At 49.3% G+C, this 12,425-nt stretch overlaps 1 protein-coding gene across 1 annotated transcript; it reads left to right on the forward strand.

Moving 5' to 3' along the window:
* The first annotated feature begins 10,486 nt into the window (after positions 1-10,486).
* LOC130888162 (olfactory receptor 13J1) lies at positions 10,487-11,425 on the forward strand. Its single transcript, XM_057791047.1, has one exon. It carries the CDS (start codon positions 10,487-10,489, stop codon positions 11,423-11,425), a length of 939 nt encoding a protein of 312 aa, XP_057647030.1.
* Positions 11,426-12,425: the final 1,000 nt, after the last annotated feature.

Raw genomic sequence — 12,425 nt, forward strand, 5'->3', positions numbered from 1 at the left:
TGACATGGGATTAGCCAGGTTTTCTGAATCATTTGATTTGGAAAACTGAGGAAGAGGCAGCTCTAAGGCTTGTGTGCCAGAATAGCCCTGCTATGGGCTGCTCTAGCAGCAAGGAAGACTGGAGGAGAAAGTAATAATAGAAAATAGAAAATAATGGAGAAACACAACAAAGTCACGGCATGATTTGTTTTAAATGAGTAACCAAATTGCAAATCTTTGGTGGGGGAAGACTTGCATTACTAGAATCAGAAAAGAAAGGGGAGACATTGCTACCAACTTCACAGACTCATAAGGATCACGAAGGAACGCTTTAACAACTGTAGACTTAAAAAAGATGAAAGCCGACGATTTGCAACAATGTGTTTGAACCTAAGGGATACCATGTTAAGTGAAATATACTAGGCACGAAGAGACAAATTTCACTTGAGCTCACTTGTATGTTGTGTCCAAAGAGTTCCCGAGAAGCTGGGAGTATAATGGTGAGCAGAAGCTTGGGGAAGGTTATTGGGAAGGGAGAGAAGACGGCTAGAGGAATACATTTTAAAAAGCAAGGTGACGAGAACTAATGTATTATGGGAAAATATAAGATTAGAGAGATGGCTCCATAGTTCAGGGCACTGGCTGCTCTAGCAGGAGACCCAGGCTCAGTTCCCAGCACCCATATGGAGGGTGACCACTGTCTGTAATTCTTGTCTCTGGGGATCCAACACCCTCTTCTGGCCTCCAAAGGTACCAGGCATGCATGTGGTACCCAGAAATATTTGCAGGAAAAACACTCATACACATAAAATAAATTAGTTTTAAAAATGTAAAAGGAATGACTATGATGTGTTATTACCCCAAATATGGAGGATGTTTGTTAATTAGTTTAATTTAACATCTTACAATATATACTTGGACATTGTATGTATTTCATACCATCACATTATATAAGATTAAAACACAGCTGGGCGGTGGTGACACACACCTTTAATCCCAGCACTCGGGAGACAGAGGCAGGCAGATCTCTGTGAGTTCAAGGCCAGCCTACTCTACAAGAGCTAGTTCGAAGACAGGCTCCAAAGCTACAGAGAAACCTTATCTTGAAAAACAAAAAAAAAAAAAATTAAGACACTCTTTTATCTGTCAATTAAATAAGCTGTTTAAGTTGTATACCAAAAAATTAGACAAAATGGACAACTTTCTATAAACAACAACCGAAGTTCTCAAAGCGGAGCCTCATAGCACAAGCACGTAAGGTCAGCTGCTTTAGGAGGCAGGGGGATTCCAAGTTAAAGCCTGCCTGAGCTACAGAGTGGGTTTAAGGCCAACTGGAGCAAGTCAGTTAGAGCCTGTTTCCAAACCAAATGTGTGAAAGAGGGCTGGGCACGGAGATCAGTGAGAGAACACGCTTGTCAGTCCTCACTTCGAGAAAGAGAAGGGGAAGAGGTCTGGGAAGATGGCTTGAGGGGTAAAAGCACTCACCAAATAAACCTGAGGTCTATAAGTCTGAGTTACACACACACACACACACACACACACACACAAAGCCTGAGTGTAGTTATAATATTTGCAATCCCAGCATCCCACTACAGGGAGACAGGAGGTGGACACAGGAGGATCCTGGGAACTGGTCAGCCAGCTGACCTGGCATATGCCACACAAGAACAGCCAGGAAGGCTCATCTCAAACAAGGTGGAAGATAAAGACCAACATTCAACCGAGGTTGTCCTCTGACCTCCACACAGGTGCTGTGGTACACACGTTAGCACTTATACACACACACACACACACACACACGATGAGCACACTCATGCACACACATGCATGCATGCTGCATTCACACAAACTCACCCAAAAATAAACAGAAATTCTAAATAGGCTTTTGTCCTGGTTAGCTATTTATCCACCTGATACAAGCTAGAGCTGTCTGGGAAGAGGAACCTCAGTTGAGACAACGCCTCCTTCAGATCGACTGTAGACAGGTCTGTAGGGCATTTTCTAGACTAATGATTCATATTGGAGGACCCAGATCATTGTGGGAAGTTCCATCCCTGGACTGGTTCTATAAGAAAGCAGGCTGAGCTAGTCCTGGGGAGCAGGCCAGTAAGCAGCACCCCTCTATGGCCCCTGTAGCAGCTCCTGCCTCCAGGAGGTAGAATATGCCCTTTCTTCCCTATGTAGTTTCAGTCCTGGGGTTTCCTCACAGCGGTCCAAAGCAGACCAAGCTAACTTAGACTCAACAAAGAGGTTGAACTGGTAATAAGAAAAAGCAGAGCCGGGTGGTGGTGGCGCATGCCTTTAATCCCAGCACTCGGGAGGCAGAGGCAGGAGGATCTTTGTGAGTTCGAGGCCAGCCTGGTCTACAAGAGCTAGTTCCAGGACAGGCACCAAAAACTACAGAGAAACCCTGTCTCGAAAAAAAAAAAAAAAAAAAAGCAGATACCCAGTAGCTTTTCTGGCCAATTTACCAAACATTTAAAGAAATAATCCCAGTTCTTCATAAACTGCTCAAACTGTTAAGAAAAAAGGTGCCAAGGGTCATTTAAAGGCACGTGTTGGTCTGTGGCGACACTCGAGGATGGAAGAGGTGTTTACAAAGAACCCATCTGCCAAGGGGCCTGCCCTGAGGACACGCAGAGAACTCACAGAGAGATGGGTCACACAACTTCACAACAGAGTTTGCAGAACAATTTGAAGGACAGAAACCATCAATAAGCACATGAAAAGATGCCCAGCGTCCTGTTGGGATGGCAATCAAACGCAGGAGATGCGACTTGGTCCTCTATTTCAACCTCTGTTTTAGCACAGCTACAGAAAACAACAACAACAAAAAGTCAGACATTACCAAGAATGATTCCAAGGAACCTGAAGCCTGCGCACAGCTGCTGACGTGCAACTTGGCGGTTGTTTTGGAATAGGACCAGGTAGTTCCTCGACACACGAAGCAGAGTTACCGTCTGACTCTGCAGCTCTCCTTTTAGACGGAAGCCCAAGAAAAGGAGGTGTGTTTCCACAGCCTGAGCACACGTGTTGATTGCGGTGTGTTTCTAACAGCCAGAAGACAGGCACAGTCCAGCCAAACAGAGCATAGCCTGGCATTCTTTTCCTGTGATTTAGCCAAGCGTAGCACAGCAGCACATGCGTGGAACCTCTGGGAGTCCGTTCTCTTTGCCCACCATGCGGGGCCCAGCAGTGGAAATCAGCGCTTGTCGGCTGCAAGTGCCACACAGAGCAATCACCCCCACACACACCCCGTTTGTCTCTCCCTCCTTCCCCTTTCCCTCCTTCTCCCTCTTTCTTTCCTCCGCTCCTTCCTCCCCCTTCTCCCTCCCTCCCCCTTCCCTCCTTCCCTACTCCTCCTTTCCCTCTCTTTTATTATGTGGTTAAGGTTGGACCAGTTCTCCTGGCAATCCTACCGCCTCACCCCCTAAGTGCTGAGAAACAGGCCTGGTCATTTGGGGGTGTTCCTCAACTGTGCCTTCTGATTTGATTTTGGCTGTTTCCTTTATTTTAAGTCCTTTCTTATTTTAAGTCTTTTTTTTTTTAAACTGGGTCTCTCTATGTAGACCTAGCTGTCCTAGAACTCACTGTGTGGACCAAGGTGACCTCAAACTCACAGAGATCCACCTGCCTCTAGCTCCGAAAAGCGTGTGCTGCCGCCGCACCCAGCTCAGATTCTTTCCCCGGCTTTTCTTTCCTGCTGATTTATTAGTATTCTGTGGATGAGAAGTCTATTCTTATCCCTGTGATGTGTCAATCACACATGCTTCAAAGTCTTCAACTTGTTTTGTCTCCTTTGATGCTAATTCTTTCTTGGGTCTGGTTTTCCCTCTCTGTGGTGCTGACTTTCTCGACCGTGTCCTACTTCTTATTGGTAGGGTATCTTCGTATATTCTTATCTACGATTTGCATGTATTGTCTCCAGAAATGACGACGAGGGTCTAGAGGAGTTGGGGGTGGGGGGCCAGGGCTGTCATCTGCTCTCTTCATTTCTCCAGAGATTCTCAGAAAGCATGGGCATTGACAATGGCCCACCGGGCTCCAGTGTGGGTTTTCCTTGGAGTCCCTGGCCAGTTACCTGTGGGCAACTGAGGACCTTCCTGTCCTGGGCTGAGAAGACCCAGAACCACCCTCCTTCCGCTGTGGTTTCTCCCAACAATCCCATCTCATCTGGTTGCCATTTCCCAGGAATTCCTCAGTATTTCTAGCTGACCGGTGGCACTTTCTCTTGCTTTTCAATCTCCTTAGGAACCTCTCTTTGTTTAAGATCTGCCTTATTAGCTTATCGAAGGTTTCCAAACACAGAGCTGGCAACACAGAGCTTATTCTCTGAACCCAAAGTTCAGACAGTTTTCTAATGTGTGAGTTTATTACTAGGAAAAGCCATCCTGGTTCAGGATGCTTTCTCTCTTCTCTCTCTCTCTCTCTCTCTCTCTCTCTCTCTCTCTCTCTCTCTCTCTTTCTCCTCTCTCTCCCTTCCTCCCTTCCTCCCCGCCCCCAGCTGGAATGCTGACTGATCTAGTTGGCCTGATCATGCTCAGGTCTTGAACAGGTAACTACCATTCAGCAGCCATGTCATTTCTAGGAGACAGCATTTTGCATCCTCTAGCTCTTCCTGGAAGACTGGATTCTTTCCATGCAGATTGTAGATGTCTTCAGGGTTTCCTAGTACTGAGACGTAGAGCCCCAGAGGCAATACAGATAATCACCCAACAGGAATACACAAATTTTATATCTACCCTATCCCTAGATCCACGATTCCTGCGCCATAGTGATCCGGGCCCCAGTGCTGGAGTTTTACAGGAATTCCAACCCCCATCTTCAAGGGTCATGAGCATTGGCTCACTGACCACCAGGGGGAGCCTGGGAGCTGGTCAGCTCGCCTTCCCACCCTTCAAACTCATCCTTCACTGGGGATGAGAATAAACTACCACAGGAGGAAAAGGGAAGAGATTTCAACATCACAAAAAATATGTATTAATGCAAATCACCTTGTTAACAAGTCAGAAGAAGAGTCGTGATCAGAACAAAGCCAAGCCATGTATTAATAATGGAGGAACAACGTTCTTGCTTGAGGAAACTGGATTTTGTAAAGATATCAAGTCCTGCCCTAAATCAGCCAACCGACCACAGGCAAAGTCTCAGGAGAATTTTCGTGAAATATGACGAGCTGATTGCAAAATTTGTGTGGAAGAGTATGAGCAAGAATAGCCAAGGAATCGCCGGAAAGAGCTGACAGGGCTTGGGCCTGCGGCTGCAGCTTACAGCTGTTCATTTCCCCTAAGCTGACCACGGCAGTTAAAACAGCGTGACGTGAGGACAGTGGGAGGCATGCCCTTAGAGCAGACGCCCAGAAGAGACACACAAGGACCTGCGAAATTAGTATATGACAAAGGTATCTTTACCAAAAAGTAAAAAAAGACTTGGTCTTGCTCTATAGCCCAGGTTGGCTTCAGACTCCCAGAAGTAGCATTTTTAAGGTCTAAGATAGACAGTCTTTATAATAAATCCTGTTGTGGGAAGTAAGTAAGCTCACCTAACTTTACTGAGTGCAGAGCAGATACATTCTAAGTAAGAGTCAAGGTTAAAAACAAGTTGAAAACCCTGAGGAACGAAAAAGGCCATGAGTTTCAGGCTAGCCTGGGCTACAGAGTGAGACTTTACCTCAAAAGAGCAACAAAAAAATTTTAAGTTATTGGGAAAATTTTTTTTTTTTTTTTTTTTGGATTTTCGAGACAGGGTTTCTCCATAGCTTTTTGGTTCCTGTCCTGGAACTAGCTCTTGTAGACCAGGCTGGCCTCGAACTCACAGAGATCCCCCTGCCTCTGCCTCCCGAGTGCTGGGATTAAAGGTGTGTGCCACCACCGCCCGGCTTGGGAAAATATTTTTAAAATATACTTATAACTTGGGAACATGGTGAGACAAAAAATATAAAGGGGGGAGGGAGGGAGGGAGGGAGGGAGGAAAGGAGAGAGGGAGGGAAGGAGGAAGGGAGGGAGAGAGAGAGATCTGATCCCCCGGCCTCCACATAACAAAGTGCCAGGATCATGGGTGTGTGCCACCATGCCCAATCTATACCGTAGCAGGGATGGAATCCAGGGCTATATGCATGGCAGGGCAAGCACTTTTACTGAGTGAGCAATAGGCCTTAATCCTGAAGTCTCAGAGTGGTTAAATAGAATTCCAACAACAACAAACCAAAGCCCAGTTCCAAAATAAAATACACTATGGTTCTATGGTTTCTTGCTTTGTTCTTGTTTTTGTTTTTATTTTGTTTTGTTTCGTTTCCTGAGGCTGGGAATCAAGCCCCAGACCCTGTGTATACTAAGCTATGCCTTGAACTACACCCCCACCTTATGACGCTGGTTAAAGAGACCTTAAGCCATTGGGGTCTAGACTCTGGGAACTGGAAGGGACTTCAGTGATGAAGCGTCACTGGGATGCTGTGAGAACAGGGCAGAGGGACCAGGTGGAGACAGAGGAGAACGGTCACTAGCTCCCGGGGCCGGCCACACACTGACTGAGGAGACTTAAGTGACACCGGGAACCATGGCTATGCCCCTGCCTCACCAGATGACACTGGGCTGACTCTAGACCCCAAACAGCAATCTCTGTCCATACGGGGGTCTTGATCAAGGTGGCCATTGAGCACTGGCTTGTCCAGGTAACTTAGAATTCTCGTCTTTTTATCCAGTCCAGTCCCCCATTAACACTCCAGATTTTGTGATTCTGTAAACTCCTGATGAGAATTGAGCCAAGACTCCTCACGCTCCACCCGGAAAGCAGCAACATCTATCACTTGTTCACTTGTTCCTTGGTTTGTTTGTAAATGGATAAAATTGCTTACGTATTCATTCCGTTAATTAAGCATCCATTCATTGATTGATTTACTCCTAAGTGTTCCTGGGTCACTGAACCAGTCCAGGTCAGGTTGGGGACTGCCCTGCAAGCATGGAGCCCTGAGCCCTGAGCCACTTTCTCCAGCATTTTCACACTAATTAAATTCTCTAACTAGACTGCGTAATTGGGTCTTTGGGACATCATCCCTGAAGCACCCCAAAGTGTGTTAGCTGGGTTCGCTTCCTTTCCTCACTCTAGGTTGCCTTGGGGATTGTGCAATCCCTTGATACACAGGGCACTTTGAACGGTGCCTCCTCCATCAGGCCCGCCTGCCCCATAGAAGGCTGTTGGTGGGGATGACACTAACAACTGCCCAGAATGGGGAACCTGTCCTGCCCACAGAAAACCACTAAGATCCATTAGCCTTGGGCCCACCAGAATGGACCTGCTTCGGAGGACCCTGCTGAGTTCTGAGCCTTTAAAATAATTCTGTCAGATTCTAAATGATCTTATCAAGTGGAAAACTCTTCATCAGTTCTACAAAAACCTAGGTGCGTTTCCAGGTTTGGAAAGGCAGGCGGGAGTGAAGCTTCTGCCAGGGAGCCAGAGCACAGACTGGGAGGAGGCTAGAGGTAGGTGACGAAGGGAACGCGCAGACAGAAGGGAGGGTGGAGGGCCCTGAGGAATCACCAGGGCCCTGGCTCCCCACTCTAATTCACGGTGCTACCTCCCATCTCTGAGCCTCAGTTTCCCCAAGTGTAAGGCTCCAGCTGATGTGTAAGCCCCTTCCAAGTTCTGCAAGAGTGTCCCCCTGGGCTGCAAGCCGTCCATAACTGACCAGCTGCCCGTTCCACTTTCCTTAGTCCTAGGGAGCTGCGAACGACAGTGATAAGTTACTTAGAGCCACACGTTGGCCTGCAGAACCTAAGAGAGAAGGAGAAAGGTGATGGCATTGCTGTGGACTGGCAGGGAGGGCAGCTGGCAAGACGTGAGAGACATGGTTATCACCCTGAGCTACAGCAAAACAGAACACGCGGGACACGAAGCAGGAAAACTCAGTCTGGCTTGAGGGGTAAGGGAAGGCTCCCTTGTGACTGGGTTTCAGGGAGCAGTAGGTCAGGAGAGAGGGGGAGACAAAGGACACTGTGGGCTCTACAGACAAAGCTCCCTAGCCTGTGTCCCCCTCCTTTCTTCCCCAGGTGATAGAAAAGTCAGAGCCAGAGAGACTTGTCTTTGACACACAGGCTGGGAAGCAGACAGAACACACAGTCGGTTTTGCCCACTTGTCCCAGGCTTCTTTGTAACCCCCACCCCCAGGGCTGCTCCTTCCTAATGACTCCCCGGCAACCCCTGCCGAGCTGTGGTCTCCTGCCTAGCTCAGTAAAGCACTTTGGTCATAGGTCCAAGACTCTGCCAGTCCTGCTGTGTGTGTGTGTGTGTGTGTGTGTGTGTGTGTGTGTGCGCGTGCGCGCACGCGCGCTCTTGCACGCATGTACAAGAGAGAAACCTCTACATATACGTTGATGTGAATATGTGAATGGTTACACGTGCACACATGAGCATGTGTAGGATGACCACTCACAGATGCATACGTACCAGTGTGTAAGACAGGTGTTTGTGCACTCACCTGAATGTGTGCACAGGAGGTGACCCCGCGTGGGTGTATGTCTATTCCAGCACAGAGCCCATAGCCTCAGGGGCTGATGTGTCCTAGTGACTGAAGAGGTGAATTCCTGTGTGTGTCACCGTACAAAGAGTGAGCCATGGCTTACTCTGGTCACTGGAGCGTCCAGGAAAAGACAGGACCATCTCTGTGCCTTGTGCGAGTGCTTGCCTCTGAAGTGCTCTGCTAGAAAGATGCCCCCACCAAACACCAGCCCCAGAGCATCCCTACTGGGCTTTGTTGGGGAGCTCACAGCTCAGATTTCTCCTGAGCCTGTGTGAGGTGGACACAGTCAGGTTGAGACCAGAGCGTCTACCTGCAGCTCTAGAACTAGATCAGAACTCTCCTGACCGCAGAGTGGCCTTGGATTCCCAGAGAGGGGTCTCAGAGTAGGACTAAGGTCTTGGCTCTATGTTAATACCTAATAGGAAGAAGGAAGCGCCACTGGGGCTACCTAGCCTTGACATGAGGTATGTCAAAGGTCCAGAGAGGCCCTTCAAGCACCCCCTTATCAAAAGTTTATATGTAGGGCATGTAGACAGAGGGAAAGCCAAGCACGGGAGAGTGGAGAACTCTACCTGGGAAGGGTTTGGAGTCAGGGCTTAGCCTGTGTCCTCACTTGTCCCCCTGATGTTAGCACAGTGTTTGGTGTGTAGCAGGTCCTAAGTCACTTCCTGATTTGGGGAAGAATAAATAAGTAGCAAGTAAAAGGAAGGGAGTCTCCAGGTGAAGCGTCAGAGAGGAAGTGGATTAGACACTAAGCTCCATGTTATGTGGCGTCATCCCAGCTGCTCAGAGACACCAAGAAAGGAATAAAATCTGCTTTTTTGCTGGTAAGAGGATTATGGGGAGGGAGCAGGAGGGTGTCCAACGAGGCTAGCAGGTGTTTGGGGCTTGCTGAAGGCAAATGTCTGCTCCATATGTGAGGTGACACAATGCTGGCAGACTCTCCTGGAGACTCGCCTCCCTGGCAGGCACTGTGTGAGCTCAGTTTCCCAATCTGCCATAGAGGGCTCCCCAGTGAGCTTGTCAGGGCACTTTCTGTGCTAATAACCTTGAAGCTTAGGAAGTCAAATCATCCTTTGTCCAGACTGGGAGAAAATAAGACTGGGAACTGGGTTCCAGGGTCCCTTGACTTTTCACCAGAAAGCTCACAAAGAGGCGACTTCTAAAGCTTCAGCCCACACAGAGCTGCTGACAGAGCATCTCTGTGTGTGGAGGGGTGCCCGCTCACAGGCTTAGAGGCCAGCAGCAGCCTCCACCCACCCACCCACCCACCCGAGATACAAAGCATAGAGAGTGTGGAGACCAGAGCTGTTCTGGGAAGACAAATCAGACTACTACCGCAGAAGGACAAATGAGAACATTCCACATAGTGGCGATGACTCAGAGGCTGCTGCAAAGCCAGGGAGACCCTTCAGAGACATCCATGCCTGAGCCAGTAGAGCAGAGGCAGCAAACAGATCCCCTAAGCCAGAAACTCTGGTAGGAAAGCAAGCTGTGTTTTGACAGCCTTCCAAGAAGGTCCAGTGTATGTTCAAGTTTGAGGACCTCTGATCCAGTTCATCGGCTCCCAAACCTGTTTGTAGATCACTTGTCTGTGATAGGTTAAAGGGTGCAAGGGGATCTAGGGTCAGATAAGTTTGGGAGCACATAATCTACTTGGCTTTTGGAGAGCTGCCAGTAAACATTAGCCGTTCAAAGGCTCTGACAAGTTCTGCAGTAAAGACCTTTATCCCTCATTCAGCATTGGCTCACAGTGACTCTTCAGACTGCCCATTCATGCTTCCTTGAACGTCCGCGTAGGGAATCTGATAGATTCTGCTGTAAATCATCCTCACTTTTCTCATGGATGCACTGGAGCCTACAGAGGATATGGAGACTGTCCCAACGTCCCAGAAAGTGTGTCCAAGCCGGGAAAGGCCTTAACAATCTCTGTGGTCCTACCACCCTGCACCCTGTGCTTCTGCCCCACGGTGCATTCAGCCAGAACCCCACAGTATGGAGCCCAGCAACAGGACAGCCATCTCCGAGTTCATCTTGAAGGGATTTTCTGGTTACCCGGCCCTGGAGCACCTACTCTTTCCTCTGTGTTCATCCATGTACCTGGTGACCCTGCTGGGGAACAGCGCCATAGTGGCGGTGAGCACGCTGGATGCCCGCCTACACACACCCATGTACTTTTTTCTGGGTAATCTTTCCATTTTGGACATCTGCTACACATCCACTTTCGTGCCCCTGATGCTGGTCCACCTCCTGTCCTCCCGGAAGACCATCTCCTTTACTGGCTGCGCCATCCAGATGTGTCTGAGCCTCTCCACAGGCTCCACGGAGTGCCTGCTGCTTGCCATCATGGCCTATGACCGCTACCTGGCCATCTGCCAGCCACTCAGGTACCCTGTGCTCATGAGCCACAGGCTCTGCCTGGTGCTGGCAGGTGCCTCCTGGGCACTCTGCCTCCTCAAGTCTGTGACAGAAACCGTCATTGCCATGAGGCTGCCCTTCTGTGGCCACCGCGTGATCAGACACTTCACCTGCGAAATCCTGGCTGTGCTGAAGCTGGCCTGCGGTGACACATCAGTCAGTGATGCCTTCCTGCTGGTGGGCGCCATTCTCCTCCTGCCTGTACCCCTGACCTTCATCTGCCTGTCCTACATGCTGATCCTGGCCACCATCCTGAGGGTGCCCTCAGCCGCCGGGCGCCGCAAAGCCTTCTCCACCTGCTCGGCACACCTGGCTGTGGTCCTGCTTTTCTATAGCACCATCATCTTCATGTATATGAGACCCAAGAGCAAGGAGGCCCATATCTCCGACCAGGTCTTCACAGTCCTCTACGCTGTGGTGACCCCCATGCTGAACCCCATCATCTACAGCCTGAGGAACAAGGAGGTGAAGGAGGCTGTCAGGAAAGCTTGGGGCAGTCGACAGGCCTGTAGGTGAAGGAGGGTGAGCTCTGCATGGGCAGGGGTCTGGCCTTGTTATGTGGGACATCGTATGCCAACACAGCCACAAGGCAGAGCATAGAACTATGGGGACCTCCACTCCGCAGACACAGTGCCAGTCCCTCTAGTCCTTCTGCTCCTGCCCTGTCCTAGTGGCCAGCATCTGCCCCTGGGCCTCCACAGTAGCCTCCGGGCTGATCTTAAGACTTCAGCCTTGGCTAGATACCATGACTCCTACCTATAATACTAGCATTTGTGAGGCGGAGACAAGAGGATGGTAAACTTGATATCAGCCTGTGCTAAATAGTAAGACCCAGTCTCAAATAAACAGATAAATACTAATCACTAGAACTATCCTCTTGAGTCTCTCTTTCAGTGGGGCATCGGGGGAGGGGATTTTTGTTGTTGTTGTTGTTTGGTTGGTTATTTTTTTTTTTTTTTTTTTTGGTTTTTCGAGACAGGGTTTCTCTGTAGCTTTGGAGCCTATCCTGGAACTCGCTCTGTAGACCAGGCTGGTTTCAAACTCACAGAGATCCGCCTGTCTCTGCCTCCCAAGTGCTGGAATTAAAGGCATGCGCCACCACCACCCGGTATGGGGGGGAGGGGATTTTAAGAATCACTAAGATGGCATTGCTCTCATGACTGACATCCGTAAAGGGCTCCTCACTGCTCTCAAGATGAAGCAAATGTTCTTCAGCCAGGCCTCACAGATATCTGCCTGACTGCCTAGCTCCCAGCCTTCTCCCCACACGCTCCTGCCTCATAGCCCCACACACCAGCCAAATGTGAGCCTCACCCTTCCCCACACCACCCACCCCCAAGCTCTTCCTTTGTTCTTCCCGTGAGGTAGCTCTTCTCAGCACACCCCCCTCCCCATGCAGGTGGACTTCCTGTCCCTTCAGGCTCATACCCTTCGCTCCTCTCAATTATCTCTCCTGTGTCCTTGGCTTCCAATATTATACCAAGAGCAGGAAACATTACATCCTATTCTGCCCCAA

Source organism: Chionomys nivalis, chromosome 16, assembly GCF_950005125.1.
Source record: "Chionomys nivalis chromosome 16, mChiNiv1.1, whole genome shotgun sequence".
Lineage (NCBI taxonomy): Eukaryota > Metazoa > Chordata > Mammalia > Rodentia > Cricetidae > Chionomys > Chionomys nivalis.

Excerpts from the sequence above, each read along its gene's own strand:
- LOC130888162 (XM_057791047.1), top strand. The coding sequence starts at position 10,487 with ATGGAGCCCAGCAACAGGACAGCCATCTCCGAGTTCATCTTGAAGGGA.